This window comes from Penicillium chermesinum (assembly GCF_028974085.1).
Source record: "Penicillium chermesinum strain IBT 19713 chromosome Unknown utg000004l:1.0-3345178.0:1.0-3348027.0, whole genome shotgun sequence".
Classification (NCBI taxonomy): domain Eukaryota; kingdom Fungi; phylum Ascomycota; class Eurotiomycetes; order Eurotiales; family Aspergillaceae; genus Penicillium; species Penicillium chermesinum.
The window spans coordinates 2168814-2195776 of record NW_026695314.1 but is presented as its reverse complement, the minus strand read 5'-3'; the positions used below and the strand labels follow the sequence as shown (position 1 = coordinate 2195776).

The 26963-nt window shown below is 51.3% G+C and overlaps 3 protein-coding genes across 3 annotated transcripts; all 3 read left to right on the top strand.

The window, feature by feature from the left end:
• Positions 1–993: 993 nt before the first annotated feature.
• N7468_005701 (uncharacterized protein) lies at positions 994–16529 on the top strand (the record flags this gene model as incomplete). The annotated part of the gene is made up of 10 exons (XM_058474997.1): positions 994–5278; positions 5330–5578; positions 5632–5816; positions 5879–8263; positions 8314–9516; positions 9578–11609; positions 11675–11693; positions 11752–15349; positions 15409–16320; positions 16380–16529. 10 exons carry the CDS (start codon positions 994–996, stop codon positions 16527–16529), a joined length of 15018 nt encoding a protein of 5005 aa, XP_058330737.1.
• A 1997-nt stretch (positions 16530–18526) lies between these two features.
• On the top strand, positions 18527–21755 carry N7468_005700 (tyrosine protein kinase SWE1; the record flags this gene model as incomplete). Its single annotated transcript, XM_058474996.1, has 2 exons — positions 18527–19185; positions 19253–21755. The coding sequence occupies 2 exons, from the start codon at positions 18527–18529 to the stop codon at positions 21753–21755; spliced, it is 3162 nt and encodes a 1053-aa protein (XP_058330736.1).
• Positions 21756–22988: 1233 nt separating this feature from the next.
• Positions 22989–26321, top strand: N7468_005699 (putative mRNA splicing factor RNA helicase (Cdc28); the record flags this gene model as incomplete). The annotated part of the gene is made up of 3 exons (XM_058474995.1): positions 22989–23293; positions 23320–25106; positions 25174–26321. The coding sequence occupies 3 exons, from the start codon at positions 22989–22991 to the stop codon at positions 26319–26321; spliced, it is 3240 nt and encodes a 1079-aa protein (XP_058330735.1).
• Positions 26322–26963: the final 642 nt, after the last annotated feature.

Sequence of the window (26963 nt, the reverse complement as noted above, 5' to 3'; positions counted from 1 at the left end):
ACCACGTTTGGGCAGCACCTGCACTTACTATAGGCCAAGAAATTCCAGAAGAATAATCAGAACTCTCCTGTCGACCGTTTCTTAGTGGCAAAGCCGTTACCCCAAATCACATTCGGAACGAGCTCTTAGGGGTCTTTGTGTCTCTACCATCGTCTATCCTCTGGTAATGAAGGTCCGCGGCTTGGCATCGCATCATACCAGTTGTACGTCATTCTGATCCCGCGGGAACTGGTCACTTGCTGCATCGTCTATTCCAACGCGGCCAGCTTTGGTAATTCTCATGTTCGTAGATCCGCGGGTTGTCGATGCGCTATGGAGATGTATCTGGACCACGGGAAATCCATCAAGGGACCCAACGAAGTACCTATAGTACCTGTCCACTTTTTTTTACAATGACTCCGCGCGTTGAAATTTAGGAAAGACCAGCTCCGTAACTCGGCCTCGGGGTATTTCCCCCTCAGGCCCTAATAAACCACCCGCTAGAACCGTTTCTATTCATGGTTTTTTTTTTTTAGAGGAAAGATCGGTTACATAGAAGCCATTTCTCGGCGCTATACTTTCGAGCTTAGAAGACCTAGTCATCTCAGGTCGATTTTACTTGACAATTCTTCTTTCTTTCTTTCTAATTTTTTTGCGCGCTCATCTCGGTCATTCGCGCCCCTCGTCAGATCATCTCGAGCTCCAAAACAGGAAACGGTCTTCTTCAGAAAGAAATTGGAATTTCCTCGCCACACCACGTTTCCCTCGCAGTTGGAAATCACAGGCCAACCCCTCTCCTTGCATTTGGAATTCACGCTGTTTAACTCGCCTCCAAACCCCCTTCACGAGTCCACGGGCCTCTTTCTGCCGCGAGCACAGCAGCAACTGGGTCCCAAGGCGGCTACTGCCTGCATGCGACTATCGGGCCCGAACAGCCACTCACGTTGCACGTAAAAAGCAGCTCTATAAGTGGCTTTTGACCATGTTCGATTGCCTGCAACCTGTTTAAGCAGTATGCATCGTCTAACACCGTTACCTGTCCGGTTAGACGACCGCGCCCGGCGCACGAATCTGCCATGGGTGGATATCGAGGACCCTTCGCCGGACCTCTTCGCCCTATCATGGGCTGCCTTTTTGCAATCCATTACCTCCGAGGAATCTCCGGCCTTTCTACTGAACGGAGTCCCTGTCGAAGTAGATTTGCAGACCCATTCCGTTAATCGCGCGAGCCTGGATGTAGGCCCCAACCTCGCGAAGCATACCGCTGTCGTTGTTGGCAATTCCTCAATACCGGGGGTTGAGGCCTCTTCCTGTCTCACGTGGACTATAGACCTCTCCGCTCGGACGAGTGTACTAGTCTCCAAAACAGACATGGATGCAGCTTCGTTGCATAGTCTTGGTGACAAGCTCAATTGCAGCATGCAGCACGAAGCTTCGAACAAGCAGATAGAGGTGTCTATCCGTGACCTCCCGGCCCTTTCTATCTCAAATCCATCTCCTCGCACTCTTCCCGGCCCTTCTCTTCTCCATGAGCTGGCTCTTAGTGGCCTTCATCACTCAAACAATGCCATTGAATTCTTGGCAGCCGATGGAAATATTCATTGTCTTTCCTATGACTCTTTGGATCGATTATCATCAGTTCTGGCCGGACAAATCATCCAGGCCTCTGCCGCACATCATACTGAATCTCAGCAGATGGTGGTCCCAGTATTATTGCCTCAGTCGCTGGATTTGTACATTACATGGCTTGCTATCCTCAAAGCCGGAGCTGCTTTTTGCCCCTTGAATATTGATGCCCCGACGGAGCGGATAGAGTTTATTCTCCAGGATGTGTCTGCCACGGTCGTCGTGACACAGAATGCCCTAGCATCGCGCATGCCGCTGGGCGCTAGCGCAACTATAATCAAGACAGACGGACTCGAGGCTGGAGACAGAGATATAATGGCCACAGCGAGGAATATCCCTTCCTCTAATCTAGCGTACATCATGTACACATCTGGATCGACCGGCCGGCCAAAGGGTGTTGGCATTTCCCACTTGGCAGCGACCCAATCATTACTGGCACACAATGACTTGATCCCTCAATTTGATCGATTCCTCCAATTCGCCTCACCTACATTTGATGTGTCCGTCTTCGAGGTTTTTTTCCCCTTCATGCGAGGAGCAACTCTCATTGGCTCAGACCGTGAACAAATGCTGCTCGATATTTCGCATGTCATGACCAAAATGCAAGTTGATGCGGCCGAGCTTACTCCCACCGTGGCTGGCGAGTTGCTGCGCACCCGAGCCGCAGCGCCCAGCCTGAAAGTGCTGCTTACAATTGGTGAGATGCTCACCAAGCATGTTGTCGAGGAGTTTGGAGAGTCGGAGACATCTGCCGGCATCCTCCACGGCATGTACGGGCCAACTGAAGCTGCAATTCATTGCACCGCAGCGACTCACTTCTCTTCCTCGTCAGCCGTGAACTTGATCGGTCGCCCTTTTCAGACCGTTTCCGCATTTATCATGTCGCTGGCCCCCGAAGACAAATCAGTACCCCACGAACTTAAACCGCTTGCTCTGGGTGAAATCGGCGAGCTTGTTGTGGGTGGTCCTCAGTTGGCAGATGGATACATCAACCGACCTGAAGAGAATGCCAAAGCGTTCATCCAAAGTGCGCAATATGGCCGACTCTACCGGACTGGCGACAAAGCGCGCATGCTACCATCGGGGGAGATCGAATGTTTTGGTCGCATCTCCAGTGGTCAAGTGAAGCTTCGTGGTCAACGGATAGAGTTAGGCGAAATAGAGCATGCCATCTGCAGAGCCCCAGAGGTCCGCAGTGCTGTCGCTATCGTGAGCGGGGGGAACCTGGCATCTTATGTCCTTGTTAATGACAAAGCAACAACGGACCGCGAGCTGCGTGATATATGCCGCCAGTGGCTGCCGCGGTTCATGATCCCCGGCGAGTTCATCTTGGTCGACCGGTTTCCCCAGCTTCCGTCCGGCAAAATCGATCGCAAGGCCCTTGAAGCAGATTTTGCCAACCGTCCTGCTTCCAGTCCATCAAGAGAAGGGAACCAGTGTCGGGATGAACTGGAAGAGACAATCTCATCTTGTGTGGCCGATATCCTCGGCAGACAGTTATCGCCAGATGAAAGTTTGGTCTCTTCTGGATTGGACTCATTGGCCGCTATCCGACTTGCCTCACATCTGCTAGATGCAGGAATCCGTCTGGATGTAGCACAGGTGCTAGATGCGGACTGTATTAGCGGGCTGTGGCGGACTTCCAAGGATCTAGAGGCAATGGGCCCGACCGAGGATTCTCAAGCTGGCCTTCGCAGAATATATCAACTAGTATCCGATGCTGGCTCGGCAAGGATAGACTCACTTGGTTTGAGTTCACAGGTTGCTGACATCGAGCCTTGCAGTCATATCCAGCAAGCAATGATCCTAGAGACTGTTCGCGACGGCAAAGCATACTGTAATTGGATCGAAGTGGAATTTCAACCAACAATCAGCTCTGATGCTTTAAAGAGCGCCTTGATCATGGTTGCGAATAGAAATCCATTGCTCTGCTCTGGTTTCGTCGAAATTGGTCTGAAGGATCACTCATTCGCTCGCTTTGTCTGGAAGTCCCTCAATGAGGAGTCGATTCAGAGATGCAGTACCTTCAATTATGAGCTTGATCTTATGGATGATAATGACCTTTTACATCCACTACGTGCTCAAATCAAGGAATCAAATGAAGGCGTGCAACTTCTTATTCATATCCATCATGCGTTATATGATGGTTGGTCATGGCAGTTGATCCTAAAGGATCTCTATCGTGTTTTACTAAAACAGGATATTGCTCCCAAGCCTTCGTATGATGCGGTAACGAAGTTTCTGATTGACTATAAGCTCAGTGATTCCGCTAAGGATTCTTCGCTTTTCTGGCGTGATTCATTACAAGGACTATCTGCTGCGCCCTTCCCGAATTTCCATGGCAGGACAGACATCGCCCCCAGTGCAAAAGAAGCAATTCGTGAACTCGACCTTTCGATTTTGAAATTGAACGAGCTCTCTCAGAGCCTCCAAGTTGGTCGGCAAACAATTCTACAAGCTGCCTTCTGCTACGTTCTCTCGACTTATCTCGGATCTAACGACGTCTCTTTCGGCACTGTCTTTTCAGGACGAACGCTCCCGGTGAAAGGCATAGAGTCAATCATTGGACCCTGTATCCGAACTCTTCCCACACGAATGAATCTCAATAAGATGCAATCCGCCTCAGATCTTCTCTTAGCCATTCAGAATTCAAACCGGAAGTCCTTAGAACATGGAATTTTGCCCCTCCAAGACATCAAAAAGGCATCCGGTATCGATTTTCGACAACAACTTTTTGACACGGCCGTGGTATGGCAGGAGAGTATCTGGGACGAAGAGCAAAATTCTTTGTTCAGGGAGGTTGCCAATGGTGAGTTCCTGGAACTCGCTCTCTTGCTGGAATTCGAGCCTCGGGGAGGAAAAGTCCACGCCAAAGCAACGTACCAGAGCTCCCTTTTGCCTGCCGCACAGGCAAACCTTCTCTTGGAGCAGATTGACCTCGTTGCTACGATCCTCATTGATTCACCGATGCTCTCCATCCATGAGATTGGCTCTTTCCTTCCGTCCTCAGTCCTATCTGTTTCAAATCCACGGCCTGAAACCTGTGTCAACAGATCAAGCTTGGCAACAGGAGTGGAGGCCATTGCGTCCGTGGACCCCGATCGAACGGCTGTGGAGGCTCTACTTCCAGGGGGCAATATTTGCGGCGCCGACTCAATCCAGACGCTCAGCTATGGCCAATTAAATTCACGAGCGAACCATTTTGCACATCATCTGGCTTCCAAAGGTGTGACGAAGAACGACCTCATTGCAATTTTCCCGAATAGATCAATAGATTCCTGTGTTTCTATGCTGGCGCTGGCTAAGATCGGTACCGGTGTTCTACCTTTGGCAGCCAATGCTCCATCCCAGACAATCAACGCCATTTTAGCGGCCATGAGCCCACGATTTCTCGTTGCGGATGAATTGACACAAAGTGATTCAGAGTTGTTGAGCTCCGTGTCAAAGATATCTCCCCCAGATTCATCAAGTCGTTACCCTGATGACAACCTTCTTACTGTTCACGACACTTTCCACATTGTTTGCGCGGGAACTGCATCTTTGGATAACGGTGTTACGAAGCATTCTTGTTTTTCTCATCATAGTATTCAGAGCCACATCAACGCAATTACTGCCTCGTATCCCATGAGCCCAGATTCGAAGCTCCTCCAATCTGCACCTCCTCCTTCAGCAGGTAAGTTGGGTTCTTTGATTGGGCAGAGGTACATTTACTAATTGCATGTAGCCTCTGTTATTGAACCATTTTTAACTTGGCATGTGGGCATGACTTTATGTCTGGCTCCTGATGCGCGCTTAGCAAGTAATATTTCTTCGGTCGTCAACAGATTGGGCATCACACACCTTCATATAACCCCAACCCTTGCTTCACGTTTGACTCCAGACGATGTTCCCAGTGTCCGGTTTTTGTTCGTTTCTGGAGAGCCCATAAGCGCAAAGGTACACAGAGATTGGGCCGGACGAGGGCTCTCTCAAGGTAATAAAGTTCGAACACTTGGTAATGATTAGTATGTTAACGTGTGTACCTAGGGTTCGAGTCGTTCGGCGTTGGCGGCGTATCTACTGTCCATCCTCACGTTAATACCACTACAACCACTGAAAATATCGGACCACCTCTCAAGAATACATCAGTGCTCGTTGCGGCTCCTGGGGAAGATGTTCGCCTACTTCTCCACGGCGCCGTTGGGGAGCTATATTTTGGCGGAGATCAGATCGTAAGTATTCCTTACAAATTATGTTTCTTTGTTCTACACCCAGAGAAGCTAATCTTTCGAAGGGGAATATGTTATCACGTGCCGAGGATGGTGGAATTAGGCGCTTCGTTGATCACCCAGCATTTGGGTGGCTCTACAAAAGTGGAGACTATGGTCGCCTTTTGCCAGATGGAACTGTAACGTTGATTCCCAGGCATGACCAAGCTGGAAGGCATAGTCACTTCCTTGTGTTTGAAGACCTTGATCGCGCTCTTATCTCATCTGAGGTAGTACAGGATGCTAGAAGTGTTGTATTGGGCAGCTCTTCCTCGGATGAACAGCAGCTGGCTGCTGTATGGGTACCATCGTCAAAATTGCAAGTAGATGAAGTATCTGACGAGAGCCTTGCTCACTACACACAATCCATTTTCGAAGAGCTTGCCCAGAAGCTTCCGTCAGCTTCTATACCATCCTTTCTGCTGCCGGTGGCTGAGATACCTATGACGGCCCGTTACAAGTTTGACTACACCAAAATCCGGGATGACTTTCAGAAAATGAGCCCGGAAAGGCTTGAACTATTCTCATACCACCCGCAGGCTGATGTCGCTTCCGAAAACTTTAGCCAAGAGGAGGTATTGATGTCAAAGGCTTTATCGGTGGTGACTGGGGTGGACCACCGGCACATCGGTCGAGACACCTCATTCTTCAGACTGGGCTTAGATTCACTGTCGGCAATCTCTTTCTCGCGGAAATTACAGGAGTCAGGGCTTGGAAGAGTTCCAGTTTCTACAATTCTGCAACAGAGTTCCTTATCTCAACTGTCTACCGTCATTTCCGCCCAAGTGAATGTTCATTCTCTTTCATCCAATAAAGAGCCATGCCGAGCATTCTCATTCGAAGAGAGCTTTTTGCAAGAGATAAGACAAGCATTCAACACGCATGATACCTCCGTAGAGGGCGTACATCCATGCACTCCATTACAAGAGGCGATGTTGGCAGTTGATGCCGAGGCAGGCCTGGCTTACTACAATCACCTTCTCTTTCGCGTGAACAAGGACATTAGGGTACTCAAAAGTTCCTGGAATCAGATGACTGAAAGGCACGAGATCCTCAGAACCTGCTTCCAGCCAACAAATGATAAGCGCTTTGTTTTCGCCCAGGTTGTTCTCAACCAGGTCTCTTTGCCCTGGACCGGAGTCGGGACTTCCACCGAGAGGGTCATGATGGATATTAAGGAAACAAAAGCGGCATTTGAGAAGAAATCCCCGACCGACGGTACTCTTCCATACGCCCTGACCCATTTCGTTGACACGGATACCCACGATAGTCATCTTTTACTATCGATCCATCACGCTTTGTACGATGGTGAAGGAATAGGTCAACTGCTGCAGGAACTCCAACTTTCCCTGTCCGGTCACAGTCTCCCTGATACTGTTCCTTTTCATCGATTCATTGACTATATGGTCTCTAATGATTCTGAGGAGTCGGATGACTTTTGGAGCCGATATCTGTCTGGTATATCTCCATTGCGACTGTCTATTGATGCGGGAGATGCTCCAAACAGTCAAGTCGCCTCATCCCAAGTACACCTGCAGTTGCCCAAGTCACTATCCCTGTTGAAGAAAAAGTGCAAAGATGCTTCTTCGGCGCCACTGAACGTGTTTCACGCGGCATGGGCCAGACTTCTAGCTTTAGCCTCTGGTTCAAACGACATTTGCTTCGGTAATGTGTTCAGCTGCCGAACCATTCCACTAGAAGGCGTGGATACTATTGTGGGGCCTTGCTTTAACACCTTGCCAATGCGAATAAAATTCTCTCCAACCTCCACGAATACAGATATCATGAAGCTATCTCAGATGCACAACAACGAGATCTTGCCTCATCAACTGAGCCCCTTGCGTCGGATTCAAAGACACGTCCTAAATAGCAATTCCCAGCTTTTTGATACTCTGGTGGTCTTCCAGTCAAATGCTGCGCAGCTCGACGCGCAATATTGGGAACTTCTCGAAGATGAGGGATACATGGGCTTTCCCCTTGTCTGCGAGGTTGTCCCTGATGCCACCAAAGATAGAGTTTCTATTTACCTTCACTACAAGACTTCCCAACTGAACCATCAACTTGTCGAATCTTTGGGACAGAAGTTCTTGAGGCTCGTTGACCACACAATTGAATATCCATATGCGCAGGCTTATAAAGCCGGATCAAGTGGCACTGACTCTCCATTACTTTTTGAGAAAATCCCACTTCGTGAAAATGCGATTAAGACATCGCCTGTGAATACCCTTGCTTGGTCTCACCAAGAGGAAGTGCTGCGTGAAATCCTTTGCGGATTATCAGGGTGTAACGCAGAGTCTGTCTCTTTGGATACGACTATATTTCAGCTTGGCCTTGACAGCATCAATGCTGTTCAGCTCGCAGGAAAGCTGCGTGGATTAGGCTATAAAGTCTCCACCGGTGACATTCTGGAGGTATGTGTTATCCCTATTCTTAAGAACTTTCCCCGCTAACCGACATTCAGGCGGCATCTGTCGAAAAGATTGCCGCGCTTCTAGAGACCCAGGCAAACGGGATCTATGAGGACACTTTTGACTTTGTAGGCTTTGAGAAGCGTCATCTTCAGTCTGTCTGCGACAATCTCGGTATTACTCAAGAAAATGTTCAGTCGCTGCGACCCTGTACACCCGTGCAAAACGGAATGCTCGCGCTGTTCACCCATTCAAACGGGAACGCATATTTCAACCGAATGTCGTTAAATCCCTCTGCACCATTGGACAGCACCCTACTCAGACAAGCCTGGATGAAAGTGGCGACTCGCCATCAGATGCTGCGAACGGGATTTGTGCAGCTTTCAGATCAGCAATACCCATTTGCTATGATCACTTACCAGCCCTCGACTGAGCTTCCATGGCATGAACAACTTGACTCGGAGTCCCACGAGATGGATCATCCTGAACGAAGGGCACTTGAAAACCTACATCAACCTCCCTGGGAAATTACCGTCAAGAAATCCTCCACAGGCGTTACTACAGTCATTTTTTCCGCACTCCATGCACTCTATGATGCTCAGTCTCTAGAGTCGATTTTCTCGGATTCTATCGCCGTCTACAAGGGAGAGACATTAGCCGAGCCTGCTTCCATCGATGCCACTCTCGGGCCAATCTTGATCGAAAGCCAGAAACAAAGCCAATCTGGCCAGCAATTCTGGCAACGCATGACTTCAGAAATCCAACCATCCAAGTTCCCAGATCTCCATCCGACTCATACCAAGGAGCGAACTTTGTTGAGTAACTCTGTTCTCTTTTCGAAGCCTCTGAAGGAACTTGAAGCTTCCTGTCAACATATCGGAGTTACGTTGCAAGCAGCCGGGCAAGCAGCATGGGCTCGACTCCTCAGCGCTTACACAGGTGAACACAAAGTCACTTTTGGCACTGTTCTCTCAGGTCGCAATTTATCAACCGAAGCCCAGACTGCAGTATTCCCTTGCTTGGTGACTGTACCATCTCCACATAGCATTGAGGGCACGAACCGTGAACTTTTAAGCCGAACTTTGAAGACCAATGCTGTCTTGACCAAGAATCAATTCGCCCCGTTGGCACAAATTCAGCGGTGGTTGGGAAGTGATGAGCCTCTTTTTGATACACTGTTTGTTTATCAGAAGTTTGCATCTAGCTCCAGGGGCATTGATACGTGGAAGGTGGTGGACGAAGAAACCAGGATTGATGTAAGGCCCGTGATTGAAACTGATATCTAACCTCTCGAGCTAATCATACCTCCATTCGCAGTATCCCGTCTCGATTGAATTAATTCCACATGCGACCAACCTGGAGATCAGGATCAGCCATAGGAGCGATCTTGTCCCGGCGGAGCAAGCGATGACTATTCTGAATCAATACAGCAGGCTTCTAGAAAACACTGTTTTCGAGCCCGACTCCGACTCGAATGATTACATGTTTTTGGGAAATCATTTGCTTTCCATCACACCAGCAAAGGAGAAAACACTGCCTACAAGTGTATCATTTCTTCACCAGTTTGTTGAAGAAAAGGCCAGGGAAATCCCAGACAAGATAGCCTTCGAGTTTGTTTCCAGCATCGATTCAGACTCGCTCCAGAAACAGACATGGTCTTACCGTGAATTCAATGAAGATGGGAACAGGATTGCACACTACTTGCAAAGCAAAGGCGTGACTCCTGGGGGCATGGTCGCCATCAGTTTTGACAAATGTCCTGAGGCATCTCTCGCAATCCTTGGTATCCTGAAAGCTGGATGTGCATATCTCGCGATCGATCCGTCTGCTCCTATCTCTCGAAAACAATTCATCTTGGAAGATTCAAATTCGAAGATCATCCTTTGCGATCAAACAAGAAAGACGGAATTGGATGGTCTTTCCGGTGTCGACGTTCTTACACTTGATGAGCCTGGAGTATTTGAAGGTTTTCCATCTTCCCAACCTTCATTGACTCGCAACATTCAACCCAACGACACATGCTATTGTCTGTATACTTCTGGAACAACAGGCACCCCTAAGGGCTGCGAGATCACCCATGACAATGCTGTCCAAGCCATGCTTGCTTTCCAACGGCTCTTCGAACCTCACTGGGACGACGACTCGCGGTGGCTCCAGTTCGCCTCTTTCCATTTTGATGTCAGTGTTCTTGAGCAATACTGGAGCTGGAGCGTTGGTATATGTGTAACTTCATGTCCTCGCGATCTCCTCTTCGAGGACTTACCCGGCACGATCCAAAGACTCCAGATTACTCACATCGATTTGACTCCAAGTCTCGCAAGGCTGGTACACCCTGACGAGGTCCCCTCTTTATGCCGAGGAGTTTTTATAACTGGCGGAGAAGCACTTAAACAGGAAATCCTCGACGCTTGGGGCAAACATGGAGTCATATACAATGGATACGGGCCAACAGAGGTCACGATCGGATGCACCATGCTGCCACGGATGCGCGCTAATGACAAGCCTTCGAACATCGGGCCCCAGTTTCTCAACGTGGGCTCGTACGTTTTCCGTCCTGGAACTTCCACGCCAGTCTTACGTGGTGGTGTAGGAGAACTTTGCGTCTCCGGTCCACTTGTCGGCAAGGGGTACTTGAACCGCGCTGAACTTACTAGGGAGCGTTTCCAAGAGCTACCTGACTACAAAGACCGCATTTACCGTACCGGCGATCTAGTGAGAATCTTGCATGATGAAACCTTCCAATTCCTTGGTCGAATCGACGATCAAGTCAAGCTCAGAGGGCAACGGCTTGAGATCGGGGAGATCAACGAGGTCATCAAGCAAGCAACTTCCGAGGTTAATGAGGTAGCGACCCTAGTCCTCAGGCATCCAAAACAGTCTAAAGATCAACTTGTGTCTTTTTTCACCAAGGTCGACGTGGACAAGAAATCTCGTCCTGTCGAGATCCTTTTCTCGGGTGAAAACCGCACCTTGCTTTCAACTGTTAAGGTCGCTTGCCAAACCCATCTTCCTGGATACATGGTGCCAACTCACATCATTCTGCTGACTCGCTTCCCCTTGTCACCGAATAACAAGGCTGATATGAAAGTCTTGAAAGGCCTTTATCATGGCCTTTCCCTCGAAGATATCCAACAGCTAGCTTTACTGACTGTCAGAGAGACTGCAGAAAATGTGCGCGAAAACGAAATCATTGCTGCCCTTGAAAGCTTCACTGGTCTGCCAAAATCAAATATCTCGTCGTGGTCGAGTATATATGAATTGGGCCTCGATTCTATCTCCGTCATCTCGTTCTCCAGAGCCTTGAGGGAGGCAGGATTCCCACAGGCACAGCCTTCTCTGATCATGAAACGTAAATTGATTTTCCCCACTTCATTTCTTCAATAGAAAAATGGCAATTCATCTAATAAATACCAGATCCGACCGTTGCGAGCATGTCATTGGCTTTACAAGAATCCACCGATGCCCCCCCTGTCTATGGACAATCTTTACAGAAACGCGCAACAAGACATTCAAGCTTTTTCCCACAAGCACTTCCATTCTCTCCTAGAGACTCTTGGCTCAGAAGATTCTGAGATTGCCGGTATCGCCCCTTGTACGCCACTCCAAGAAGGTATCATTTATCATTTCCTCTCGGTCGAAACCCCAATGTACTGCTCATCATTCAAATTCGAGCTACGATCAACCATTGACTTGGAGCGTCTGAAGTCATCATGGGCCCACGTACAAAGCGAGGTTCAGATGCTGCGGGCTCGATTCCTGCCAACGCCAGACGGTTATGCTCAAGTCATCATGAAGTCCGACGACCTCCCTTGGTCTCAGATTGAGACTTCTTCCTCGGAACGGGTTCAAAGCTTGACACAAAAAGGAACTGATGCATGGATATCTGGACTGGGCGGTCTGTCAGGTCCTCTTTGGCAGGTTACGGTTGTCAGGTCCCCTGAGACAACTATCATGTGCCTGAATATCTTCCACGCTCTCTACGATGGAAACAGTTTGGCGCTCCTCCTTGATCTTGTTACACAATCTTATCTTCAGCATGATACTGGCTCGCAAGCGCCACAGTTCCTCGATGTGTTGCACAAGGGTCCTCTTTGCAAAAATCCCGCCGCGGAGTCATTCTGGAAATCCCATCTCGCTAATCTATCTATCCGACCGCTACCAAGAGAAAAGACACGCAGAGTTCCGTTCGAGAAAGAAATTCAAATCAAGTCCACTAAAAGTCTCGACTTCCTGAGGAATACCCTCAAGGTTACAGAACAAGCAGTTTTGCATGCTTGTTGGTTGCTCGCACTGCATCGTCACTTCCACTTTGTGCCTCCTGTTGGGATTGTTGCTTCAGGCCGGACTATTGATGTTCCACGGGCATCAGATGTTATTGGGCCTCTATTCAACACTATCCCAAGCAATGTGCAACTGCACGGCAATTATTCTTGGAAGGAAGTCGCTCAGCGATGCCACGAGTACCATGTATCCACGATTCCGTTCCAACACACTGCACTCCGTGATATCGTGAAATGGCTTGGCAAAAGCTCGGATGAACCTCTTTTTGAAACTCTGTTTGTGTTCCAAAGAGACGTCAGTGATAAGAAGGCATCGCTTGGTAATCTTTGGACTTGGGTGAGCTCTGACGCTGAGCATGATTACCCGTTGGCTTTTGAGATCACGAGGAATGGTGACAACAATATGAGAGCTGTGTTGGCCACAAAGGCAGATATCATGTCTATGGAATCTGCCCAAGGACTCCTCTCGCATTTTGAACAGATTTTGAACGATTTTGCCCAAAATCCTGATCAGGGGTTACCATATCTCAACGGAGTAGATCATGCTGATCCAGGGGCAAATGATGAAATGAAGGATACCTCGACATCTTCTCAACCTGACACAGAGTTCCAGTGGAGCGCACTAGCTTCCAAAATACGCGATGCGATCGCAACGCTTGCTGGGGTGGATACCGGCTCAGTCACTGAATCAACATCTATTTTCGAAGTTGGACTCGATAGCATCGATGCCATCAAGCTTTCGTCTCGCCTTAGCAAGTCAGGCATCAAGCTTCCAGTCAGCACTATCATGCGCAATCGAACTGTAAAAGCCATGAGCAGCCAGCTATATACTGAGGAGGGGGACTATAGCAATAGTACATCCCCCTTGCTAAGTTCCATGGAACAGTCCTTGACAAGATTCCTCGAGAAAGAAAGCCTTTTGCCCGAAGGCGCCGTCCGAGTTCTCCCAGCCACTCCGATTCAAGAAGCCATGGTGGCTGAGATGAATGCTTCCGCGTTCAAACATTACTACAATCATGAGATTCTTCAGATTGAGAGTCATGTTGATCTCGCTAGGCTTCAAGCTGCGTGGAAATCTGCCGTGAAAGCTCATCCGATTCTTCGAACATCCTTTGTTGAGGTTTGGGATCCTGAAATACCTGTCTCTTACGCGCAAGTCATTCATGACGAAAATACCTTTGAGTCTAAGATTGTCGTCCCAAATGGGGCCTCTCTGCAGTCTTTTATCGAAGAGAAGCGGGCGGATGCTATTACTCACAACTCGTCTCATCCACTCTTTTCCCTTACTTTCGTCGTGGATGGAGATTCTCGCTACCTGATATTGTCAATCTCTCATGCATTGTATGATGGATGGTCAATCAATCTTCTCCACGAGGATGTGCTCAAGTCCTACTCCGGTGAGAACTGCACCCGCCCCAGCTCTGATCCTATTCTGGAGCAAGTCCTTTCCTCATCAGGGGAGCGTTCCCTTAAGTTCTGGAGAGCAGCTCTTTCGGGATGTAAGCCAGCGGTCTTCCCAAGCGGAGGTGACTATGAGGAGGGCTCAGAGGTTGTCCACCGTGCAGAGAAACGATTCTCAACATCCCTGGAGAAAGCTGAAGGTTTCTGTAAAAAAATGGGTGTCACCATGCAAGCACTGCTGGTCAGCTGTTGGTCACTTTTGCTAGCTACGCGTGTTCGGCAGTTGGATGTTGTATTTGGCCTTGTTCTTTCAGGCCGTAATGTCGCTGACTCTGAGAACATGATGTTCCCAACTATGAACACTATCGCGATGCGAGCGATCTTACATGGAACCCGTGTTGACTTGGTCAAATACCTCCAAGACCGCCTTCTGGAGATTTCAGAGCATCAGCATTTCCCTCTCCGACGAGCAAGACCCGACACCAGATCTGGTCCGCTATTTGATACTTTGTTTATATATCAGAAGCGACCAGCCGAGGCCGATGAGCCTAGTCAACCACTATACAGGGCTACTGGGGATGGTGTGTCAGGTGTTGAATACCCTGTCTGCGCCGAAGTTGAAGTCGTCGGTAAGGACCTTATAGGACGAGTTGCATGTCAGGGGAGTCTGCTTGGAGAAAGCGGTACTTTGGAGCTCTTGGAACAAATGGCACACATCCTAACCTCCGTGATGGATGAACCGAATCACCAAACGGTCGACTTCCTTGCAGATTCTTTGGATATTTGCGGATATTCAGTCTCGCATGAAAGAACAAATGGAGTAGAACCGACCCCGCCGTCCGAAAAGCACAGTCCCAGCGAGTGGTCTCCTACTGAATCAGCGATTCGCAGTGTTCTTGCTGTCGCGTCGGGTGTTCCTGACGAGACGATCGAAAAGGATGACACGATTTTTCAGCTTGGTCTTGACAGTATCAGCGCTATCAAGGTCGTTGCGCTCTTGAAGAAACAATCTGTCACCCTTACTGTCAGCGACATGCTGAAAGCCGGCACAGTTGCCAAAATGGCAGTACTGGCAAATCGCGCGCGCGCCGAGGTCTCCCAGGCAGATATGTCCAAGGCGCTTGAGGACTCTTTGCAGGGTATTGAGACGGACTCTCTGCTGCGATCATATGGGATTGAACCCTATCAAGCCCAAAACGTCATTGCTACCACGGCCGGACAGTCATACTTCCTGGCGATGAACGCTCTAAACCCCGAAGTCTTCTATCCGACGTTTTACTACAAAGCGGTCAAGCAGCTAAGTCCAGACATTCTAACTGATGCATGGTCTTTTCTCGTCAAACAGACTCCTGTTCTTCGAACGGCCTTCCTTCCCACCAACCAGGCTCACTTGCCATATATACAAGTTGTATTGCGCGCTGTGCAACCCCTTATCCAGTGGCATCAAGACGCCGACCAGATGATTAGGGGCGTAGACATCAAGCAGGAATTTGGAAAGGTCCCAGTGGCTCTACACGCTTGCGAAACCCCGGAAGGGACGGCCTTGCCTTGAAAATCCACCACGCGCTCTATGATGCCGTCAGCCTTCCCCAGATATTGGACAGGCTTGCTCAGCTCTACGACAGCATCGAGTCCGGATCAGAGTTCAACGCCGAGCCCACTAATGACATCTCGCGTCTTGTGGCTCTCCAGAACATTGCGTCCCCCATGAGTACTCGGCGCCAATTCTGGGAGTCTTATCTAGGCGGATTGACAATCCAGCCAGCCGGAACAAATCAAGCGAATAGAATTGGCCCAATCCAGCAATTCTATCGGCCAGGCCTGGTTTCAAAGATGTCTCGCGTCGAGATAGCCGCCAAACGGCATGGCCTCAGCATCCAATCGATCTTCCTCGCGGTCTATGCTCGGCTTCACGCCCGCATTCTGGGGGAAACTGAGTCAGAACCTCTGGTCGTCGGCCTCTACCTGGCCAACCGAGCACAAGTCGCGGAAGATGCGGACGCCCTCGTCCCAACAGTCAACATCGTCCCGCTGCGTCTGGACAACAAGCTCAGCGACGACCATGAGTCGCTAACCACAGCGGCTCGAGGCATCCAGCATGACATCGGCCTCATCAGCGCAGTCGAGCACGCGAGTGTGTCTCTAACAGAAATTGCTGAATGGACGGGTGTGCGCATCAGCACCTGTGTCAATTTCCTGCGGCTTCCCACAACCGAAGATTCAAGCGGTGGTCCTGGCGCGACAGGGGCCGGGCTCAGACCGGTTCAGTCTGTCGATCTCACAGGAACCAACTCAAACTTGGTCCGTAATGTGAGCGCGCTTGAGCCCGTCCCGCAGGCGCATGAGCCGGCCCAAGCGGGCATCGGGGACGTTTTCTTGGTGAGTTGAACTTCTTATTTATTTTGCAGTGCTGGTTCTGACTGCTAATTCCGGTACAGCCTACGATTGATATAGAGGCGGCGGTTCGGAAGGACCGGCTAGACTTTGGCCTTTTCGCGCCGCGAGGGCGGCTGGAGAGTGCCACTGCAGAGAGGGTCATCGAAGGCATGTGTCAGGAGATGGGGATTTTAACTCAGGAATTCCCTTGAGTCCGTCTCTGGTACGTTAGAGGGAATTAGTTGATTGGGACTGGCCTTCCCGTGAAGTTCTATTTTTTGTTTATTTTGGTTTTGCATATTTTGCGCATTGCATTTGCATATTGATTTAGCTATTTCCTGTGTATTTCTGTTATCGTGGTAGAGTTCGACATCTTGATGAAGGATTCTCCTTTCCTGTGCATGGATTATTGGTAGCTGGAGAATGATGTATTCGATTTCGCGGGACTTTCCAGTGGATCCCCCTGGGGCCGCGATGACAGCCCCCTCCAGCCCCCCCCCACCAAATAAGCAGAGCAGTATCGCCACTCGTCATCAGGTCTCAGATTGCTGCCTAGCGTTCTCTCACGCCTCTGATCTTCTACCAGGTGCTGGAATCGCCAGAATTGTCCGGATTTCCAGTTCAGCCTCTTGGGAAGAATGAAGTCACTCCTCTCCACTCTCTCCCAATGGAGGCCTAGGCCTTCCACGCGCATATGAGCAAGAATCAGGCGATGGATCAGATGAGCGGTGTTGAGAGATCATGGGGGACAAAGTAAGGAGATTCGCGTGGCCGCCTTTCCGGCATAGACGGTTCCTTCCTTTTTTCTTTTCTTTTCTTTTCTTTTTTGTTTATTTTTTCTGCTTCGGTTCGAATTGGTGGATTTCTTATCTTTGGCCTGGATCAAATGTGTTTGTTTACAGCGTAAATAATGACTGTCTTGTAGACATTTGCCACCGGGAGATTGACTAATTGGATCCGGTGGCGTCGGTGCAGGGGTCCCTCTGAGGATCCCATTTTGGGTCCCATTTTGGGCTGGAGGACCAGGAGGCCAGTGCTCGCATCCAGCTTATTCCTCTTCCTATTCGCCCCGGAGCGAACCTTGGAAAGCCGGAAGTTTATGGATTATGAACCTAAATGGACTTGGTTTGTTTATTACTGCTTATCCCCTAGAGTCGAGAGTAGATAAATGCCTACTAGTGAAGATGGCTTGATAAGTGTGCGGCATGCTAGTAACTAGTAACCTTGACTCGAGAACCTACAGTATAGTTACTGGAACCGCTCTTATCTTTATCTCTAACGAGTAAATAGGAGAAAACAGAAAAAGAAAAAGGAAACCATTTGTTTATGTCACGACGCGTCTCCCCCGCCACTAAACCCGATTAGGCTTCGGGGGGATCAACAACGCGACGGGCGCGTTGACAGTTGCCTTTCTCAGCCTCTTCGTTTTTATCTTCAAATCCTCTTCCACATTCCGATCTATCGCAGTCTTACCAGTATTGCTCGGCCCTAATAATTCCTAATTCCCCTTCGCTGTCTCCGATCTCGATCTCCCTCCATTCCTCACCATTGCGCCCCGCCCACCAGGCCTCTGGATCGCTTCGCTGCCCAAAACGAGGGGGATCTACCCCTTACGCTTGCCGTTCTTCCCTTAGACACTGGGGAGAAAGAATCCATCGACAAACGTCTGGCCCTGTTTTCCCTCGAGGACATCATCTGCACGGATGTCCGTGGACTCAACCTGAAACATTCCCGCGCGTCTTGTCTAAATCGTAAACTCATCCACGGTTGTTATTTTTGGCTGTTGACACTCTGGAGGGAAAAGTGGAAGGCTACCTAATTTCTCGCAATGAGTGGTTGAACTGCTTTGCCTGCTGATTTGGTTGTTGTCATTTTCCCGTCGTTTTCCTCTCAGCGGTTACCACGCCACTACACTGCGCCTCTCCAGCATTCCAGCGGCTCAAGGCGTACGTGCCGGAGTTACAAGGTCCTTCTGGTGTCCTGACTCACCCTTCCAACTCCTTCGTGCTTTTTGTCCCTCCCATCGCACCTAGAAAGCGTTGTGGGGGGCGTTGAAGTATTCTTCTGATCTGGTCGACTTCAAGTATTGCGTGTTGGGACAGTAACGGGAAAGAGAAAGAAAACAGAGGTTGCGAATCTCCAAAGCAAAAGATCTTCGTGCAATTTGACCAAATCTTGCTCTCATTCTAGAGAGCAATCAACATTCCCTATGGTTGCGACCTTCTCGCCGCACCGGGACTCGGGCGGCACTCTGCACCTCTCAACTCACTCGGGCATTCACCACGTCGATGCAAGCTCTGCCATTCGACAACTCCGGCGCTCGTTGTCGCGTTCGCCGTCCAAGAGCTCCAACTTTTTCTTTCACTCCCGCCCTCAGTCTCCCTCCAAAACCACCACCCCATACGTTTCCTCTCCGCTGTCGCCCTCGAGGCGATCGCAAAACAACTTTGTGCTCTTTCCGTCTCCAAACCAACAGTCTCCTCTAGCAGTCCCTTATCCTCCGAGCGCGAAAATCACGCGACCGGCCATGCGACGACGCACGTCGCCGCGTAGCCCCGCCAAACGCGTCTTGGCCGTGTCAACAGACGGCGGCAACGCGACCCCCGCTCACCCCACGGTGATGGCCACTGGCGAAGAGAATGCGCTAACTCTGGATGATTTGGCGGGTCCAACTGAGAGCACCACGCCTACCAGCCCCTGTGGTAACAACAGTCCCACGGCCCCTCTAGGCGAGAACCTCGCCCCCCGATCCACGCTGTCACGCATCGAAAAGCGGCGCAGTGGCACTTTCGGCACTTTCGCGACTGTGAGCCCCCTCAAGCGAAGCGACGGGATTATGAATCTCGATCAGGCATCGCGGGGGAGCCCGTCTGCAAGCGCCGTAGTGTCCAAGCTCCCATGACAGACTTCAATATCTTTGACAATGAGGGGGGAGCGAACCCACGAGTCCAACCGCAACAGACTCACCTGTGAATGCTCCTCCTATCAACCCTTTCAGTCCATTCGCAACTATTCCCAAGCGCTCCTCCTCTCTCCGTCGGTCCACCTTGCAGCAGCGCCAAAGTGACCGTCCCTTATTTGGCCGCCCCAAGGTTGCAGGCGAGAGTGAGACGCCTCCAGGAACCCCATTGGCAGTCCGCCCTCGCTTGTCCTTTGATAGCAGTCTCTTCCAGAGTGGTGAGGACAACCTTTTCACCCCTCGACCGGCTCCATCAAGCCCTCTCTTCTCCAATACTCCCACCTTCTCTCCCACTCCCAACAACACCAACTCGCCCGCTGCTACAACTACCAACACGACTGCCACTGCCTCTGTCATACCTCCTGCTCAACCTTCACTTCGACCTGCTGCTCACCCCCTCTCTCGTACCATCACCCAATCCTCCTCGGGATCTAGTCTGGATGATTCGCCTACTCATGAGCCTGTACACAAGGCTGAGCGCCCTCGACCAATCTTCAACTTCTCCAAGTCCCTCCCAGCTGGTGCTACACGCCCAAGCATTATTCGACGTGCCACCCGTGAAGAAACCAATCAAACTGGAGAGTCATTCGCTACCCCAGAGAATTACAAGCTTGTGAAGCCACTTCCTGCGGCTTTCATGTCCACGGGTTTGATTTCAAAGAAAAATCGCAATGCAGAGGAGCCAGCTGGTTTTAATAAGAACATGCCCGACACTCCATGCAAGCGCCCTGTGAACATATTCACGAATGATTCCTTCAACAAGTCGCGTCCTTTCCATGAACCTGAGACCTTCCCTCAGTCCCCTTTCAACCCTCCCACATCAACTGTGCGTCCAAAGGCTGGCCCTTTTGCTCGAGGCATGGGCATCTTTGGCAATTCATTTAACCGCCCCGAGCCATCGCGCCGGGGAAGCTTTGTGAGTGTTGATGGTGATGACTTTCAGTCTCAATCACCCTCATCCCGCCACGACAGCCAGCCTTTAGCCGACTCCGACTTTCCTCCTACTCCTACCAAACAGCCTTTCATTCCTTCTCGCGCCTTTCCGGCTTCTTCTGCTCAAAATCCGTCCCTGGAACGACTGTCGGACAGTAAGGGCTCTGCCTTCTCTACTCCTCTCCGTGAGCGGTTCCTGCAAGCTTCTCCTCACACTCCTCGCGACCAGTACTTTCCCCCTGATCCTAGTGGTCTGTCCATTTCTGTTCCACATGACCAGCAGTCGCTTCCAGCCGAAAATGGAAGCAACCTTCCTGCGACCCCAACTGGACCACGGGATTCCTTCGTCTCCAGCAAGCGCCCAAGCCTCCAGTTGAGTGGCTTCCACACACCTGATGTCGACCCGTGTATCACGGCCCGCTTTGAGAAGGTCGAGCTTGTTGGAACTGGAGAGTTCTCCCAGGTCTACAAAGTATCTCAGCCTCATGGTACCTCCACGCCATCCATCTTCTCTCTCCCATCGCAAGAGCCCAAGTCACAAGCTTTGGCGCACCAAGTATACGCAGTCAAGAAGAGCAAGCAGCCATACTTGGGACTCAAAGACCGGGAGCGTCGCATTCGAGAAGTTGATGTGCTAAAGACCTTGGTGCATTCAGACCATGTCGTCTCTTTCATGGATAGCTGGGAGAACAATGGCCACTTGTACATCCAAACAGAGTACTGCGAGGAGGGCAGCTTGGATGTCTTCTTAGCTCAGGCCGGTCTCAAGGCTCGGCTTGATGATTTCCGTATCTGGAAGATCCTGCTAGAGTTGGCCCTGGGTCTTAAGCAAATTCATGACCAAGGTTTCATCCATTTGGATCTGAAGCCTGCCAATGTCTTGGTGACCTTCGAGGGCGTTTTGAAGATTGGCGATTTCGGCATGGCTACCCGCTGGCCTGCCGAGGATGGTATCGAAGGGGAAGGTGATCGCGAATACATCGGCCCGGAGATCCTTATGGGTCGTTTCGACAAACCAGCCGACATCTTCTCCCTGGGATTGATCATCTTTGAAATCGCAGGCAACGTGGAGCTTCCCGACAACGGTGCGTCTTGGCAGAAGCTCCGGAATGGGGACATGAGTGATGTTCCCAGTTTGACCTGGAGCTCTGCAACAAGCTGCTACCGCGATGCGTCTGGTAACCCAGTCTCTGACGAGCCGTCTTTCGAGATTCTCTGCTCCTCCGATCTGGCTGGTGACTCCTTCGGTGACGACTTCAACGCCAGACAGGAGAGTCGTAAAGCACACCCTCCTGCACGCAGTGGCGAGCTTGTCGACCCTCCCAGCTTCATGGTGGATTCCCTCCACTCCCAGGCCTTGGACAAGATTGTCCGCTGGATGATCTCTCCTGATCCTCGTGACCGACCTACTGCTGACCAGCTCTTGGCTACCTATGGAGTCCAGTTCGTCAATCATCGTCGTCGTGCTGGGGCTACAGTCTTTGAAGGCAACTGGGGCCCCGCCGATGAAATCCTGGCTGAAGACGCCGAAATGATCGACGTGTAATTTATTTCCCCCAATTCCCCTCTTGTGCATATGCAGGGTGTTCTGCGCGTTTTATGTTTGATTTCCTTTGTCATATGAGTCCCCTGGTGCTGCCTAGGCGTGCTTTCTTGTCGCTCCATCTTGTCATGCCATGTCTTCTGATCACGACCTCTTGTTCTTATTGTCCTGTGCCCCGGCCAAGGCAGATAACAATCCTCCGCCTTTGGACCGTAGTCGTACACGACTTTCTTTCCTATGTTGCTTCTTTTCTTCCTTTCTTTTTCCCTTTTTACGAATGGTGGAGTTGACGGGGATTCATACCCTGGATTTCTTTTCAGCGTGGCGTTCCTCTCGTTCCGCGGCGTTCTTGTGTTATTTTCTTTTGTATGAATGTCTAGCATTACCAGGTGCCTCAAATGTACCGTCATCCCGATGCGACTGGACGTGACCGGCGTATTTGTTTCTATGGTTCTACGGGGTCGTCCACGCTGTATTGACAGCGAATGCATAGAGTGGTTTGGCATTGGGATGAGTCGGGCAATATCTAAGGCGTTTCAAGGTTGTCTGGATGGCATCCTAGTCTGGTTTTTATTGTCCATATCTGATGATGAATGATTACACCGTTGTGATATGTAATTTGTTCACCGCGTAACTGTAGTTTGTTCCTCTGATCATTTACTAGTCGCTACAGGCACTTGATTGACGTATAAGTCAAGCCCTGGCTGGACCTAGGGGTTTGCTGGATTCGCTCATTTCTATTTGGTCATCCAGTAGGTCACCCAGGGGGTCAGGATATATTAGGAAAGTTCTTCGTGAAGATTCATACTTCTAGCGTATGATATCATTCATCACTGCCAGTCCCAGTGGTGCCATTTCAGAATGGGAATCCAAGCTTCAAAAAAGACGAGTACGTCCACGAACCAGCAGTCCTATAGCCCTATAGTTCTATATAGTCGTAGTGACCTTCTAGTCGCATAGTGCGAGGGCGGTGAGCCGGCGGTGGAGCCGTGGATTAGCACGTCTTGGCAATAACCTCGCGAACTCCGCAAATCTTCGTCTGAACTTCATCCTTACGAGACGCGTCCAATTGCCCCTTGACCGCCCTGTTATCTGCCAGTGGTTATTTTAGAAATACAACATGCGCTTCATCTTTTAAACTTACCATCGAAGACGCGCAGGACGATCTTCACCCCACCTCCGTCTGAACTCGATCAACCAGCCCCCAGATACCCCATTGCAAATCTTGCGCCCAAGATGGATAACAAGACCTTTGTTTCAGACTCTCTCATCCGCCTCACTGGCGCATCAGACCCGATCGCAGTTGACTTCGTTCTCGCAGAAGCAAGCGCAGCCAAATCCGCACACTCCCTCCAAGACAAACTCGGCTCTTTCCTCGACGGCAGCCCCGATGACATCGCTTCGTTCTGTACCCAGCTCTTCTCGCGGGTGGGCAAGGGGCCTCAGCTCGCGCAAGCCAAGCCCAGCGTGAGCAAGACCTCGAACAAGAAATACCGACTCGTAGACATGGACGAAGAGCCCGGCGACGCCTCCTCGGCCCTGTAAACGTCGAAGCCGAGCGCAACAGGCGCCGCCGCCAGCAAGACCGCGAAAACGACCGGCCCCGCAGCAAGCGAGATCCGGACACCAAGGATCGGTCGGAAAAAGACGACAGTCGCAAGCGGGACCGCAGCCGGGATGCTGAAGGCCGGGACCGGCCGCGCACAAAGAAACTGCGGAAGAAGGACGAGGACTTCGAGGATCGCTGGGGTGACGAGGAGTACGCGGAAGAGGGACTCGAAGCGGAGCGGGGCGAGGAGGAATTCGCTGAATCGCCCTCGAAGCGCACACGCCGCGAAGACGAGTCACCGGCTGCGGAGATCGATCCGGAGGTGCAGAAGGAGATTGATCGGCAGAAGGACCTGCGGGAGCGAGACGAGTTTGCGAAGCGGTTGGCGAATAAGGAAAAGAACAAATCGAAGAAGATCGTCGAGGATCGGACGCGCGATAGCGAGGCGGCGAGACGGCGGGCGCTGGCGGATGATGCGGAGGCGCGGGCGGCTGTTATGCCGGACATTCGTTTGCGTTCGCGGCAGGAATATCTTAAGAAGCGTGAGGCTGAGCGCTTGGCACTGCTTCGGCGGCAGGTTGCAGAGGAGACTGCGGAACTGCGCGAGAATCCTAATCTTACGCGGCGTGAGAAGGAGGAGTTTGCACGGAACCGCGAGGTTCTGCGTCTTGCGGAGGAGCGGCTGCGTATTGATGACCATCGCGACGGTTACATGATGCCCGAGGACTACATTACGGAGAAGGGGAAGATCGATCGCAAGAAGAAGGAGGAAGCGCTCTACAAGCGATATGTTGAACGTGATGAAATGGGGCAGGAGAAATTCGTGACGGAGCACGAGGAGTGGGAGCTGGAGCAGTCTGCGAAGGCGAAGGCGCAAATCCAGAAGCCCGAATTCGACGAGGGAGACTACGAGTATGTCTTTGATGACTCGCAGGCGATCAACTTTGTCATGGATGCCAAGCTCGAGAGCACTCATAAGCAGTTGACGGCAGAACAACTGCGCTTCAAGGAGCAGATCGATGCTGCTGAAAAGAAGGCTGCTACTATGGAAGAGACCCGAAAGAGTCTGCCTATCTACCAGTTTCGCGATCAGATCATCGAGGCCGTGGCCCAGCATCAGGTCTTGATTATCGTGGGTGAAACAGGTTCTGGAAAGACAACCCAGATCCCACAGTACCTCCACGAGGCCGGCTATACCAAAGGGGGGTTGAAGGTTGGCTGTACTCAACCTCGCCGAGTGGCTGCCATGAGTGTTGCGGCTCGTGTGGCGGAGGAGATGGGGTCGAAGCTCGGAAACGAGGTCGGCTATGCCATTCGATTCGAGGACAACACCAGCGATAAGACCATTCTGAAGTACATGACCGACGGCATGCTGCTGCGAGAGCTGCTCACGGAGCCAGACCTTGCGCAGTATTCTGCCCTGATGATCGACGAGGCCCACGAACGAACCGTGCCGACTGATATTGCTTGCGGTCTTCTCAAGGATATTGCAAAGGCCCGACCGGACCTGAAGCTGCTCATTTCCTCTGCCACCATGGACGCACAAAAGTTCCAGAAATACTTCGACGATGCTCCTATCTTCTGGATCCCCGGTCGACGATACCCAGTCGACGTCCACTACACATCGCAGCCCGAAGCTAACTATCTAGCCGCTGCTATCACAACGGTTTTCCAAATCCATGCTTCCCAGGGCCCGGGAGATATCCTCGTGTTCTTGACGGGCCAAGAAGAGATCGAAGCTGCGGAGCAAAGTCTGACCGAAACGTCCAAGAAACTGGGCAGTAAAATCCCGGAGATGATCGTCTGTCCCATTTACGCGAACCTGCCGTCGGACCTCCAGACCAAGATCTTCGAGCCTACCCCCCCCCAAAGCACGCAAGGTGGTCCTGGCCACCAATATCGCCGAGACCAGTCTGACCATCGACGGCATCGTCTACGTGATCGATCCCGGCTTCGCCAAGGAGAACGTGTTCAACCCCCGGACCGGAATGGAGAGCCTCGTCGTAACCCCCTGCTCGCGAGCCTCCGCCAACCAACGCGCCGGTCGAGCCGGGCGAGTCGGGCCGGGCAAATGCTTCCGACTGTACACCAAATGGGCATACTACAACGAGCTGGAGGAGAACACCACCCCGGAGATCCAACGCACCAACCTCAACAGTGTCATCCTCATGCTGAAGTCTCTGGGCATCGACAATCTCCTCGACTTCGACTTCATGGATCCGCCCCCCGCCGAGACCATCATCCGCGCGCTGGAACAGCTGTACGCCCTCGGCGCCCTCAACGACCGCGGCGAGCTCACCAAGACGGGCCGGCAAATGGCCGAATTCCCCACCGACCCCATGCTTGCAAAGGCCATCCTGGCGGCGAACAAATACGGCTGCGTCGAAGAAGTCCTCTCCATCGTCTCCATGCTAGGCGAATCCAGCGCCCTCTTCTTCCGGCCCAAGGACAAGCAAATCCACGCCGACAGCGCCCGCAACCGCTTCACGGTCAAAGAGGGCGGCGACCACCTCACCCTCTTAAACGTCTGGAACCAATGGGTCGACTCCGACTTCAGCCCCATCTGGGCGAAAGAGAACTTCCTGCAACAGCGCAGTCTGACCCGCGCCCGCGACGTGCGCGACCAACTGGCCAAGCTGTGCGACCGGGTTGAAGTCGCCATCAGCTCGGTCGGCACCGACCACATCCCCGTCCAGAAGGCCATTACGGCCGGCTTCTTCCCGAATGCGGCGCGGCTGCAGCGGGGCGGGGACAGCTACCGGACCATCAAGACGGGGCAGTCGGTCTACTTACACCCGTCGAGCGTGTTGTTCGAAGTGAACCCGCGCTGGGTGATCTATTTCGAGCTCGTGCTGACAAGCAAAGAGTACATGCGCAGTAACATGCCGTTGAAGGTGGAGTGGCTGACGGAGGTTGCCCCGCATTACTACAAGAAGAAGGACTTGGAGTCGCTGGGCCTGGATCGCGATCGCAAGATGCCGAAGGGGTCTGGCTCGGCGGGTGAGAAGCGCAAGACTTGAGGGAAGAAAGGGGAACGCAGACATGACACTCCGACCATTGATGTAAATTTAGATTCGTTGGCAGTGGAACCCTTTGAGCGACAAACTGCAATCCACCACACCCGCATGCTTCCCCAAGATCCCGTACGTACTTGTAGTCTTGAAAGACAGGAGCGGGGGAAGCCACGTGGTCCAGGGAGAGACACTGGAGGCACGATCGATCTCGTATAGTTGATTCGGTGCACCGCGATCAAGGTTATCTTATCTGCTTACACTAATTATGTGGCTGAAAGATCCGTGTGTGATTTGACCGCGACGAAGGAGCATGGCGGCAGAAAATGCACGTCATGAGGGCTGAGGCTGATCAGGGAAGATCGACGGTATCGTGTGTATAACACCAGTTGCAGACTAGACCAGATGAACAAGGAACAATTGACTATCACTCAAGTCACGAACTGAATGAACTACGGTATATGACAATCTCCAAACCGGATTAGCCCGGAGGTCACATTTGTCGACCCCGGTCCCTTGGCCTTACGATTCTCGTTCTGCAAAAATGCCGCGGGAAGACACTCCAATCGCTTTCCTGTCCTCTCCCGCAGTGTGGCCAATGCAGTGGGAAACCCTCTGGGCAATGTAACGTTTTGGAGAAAAGGGATGCAG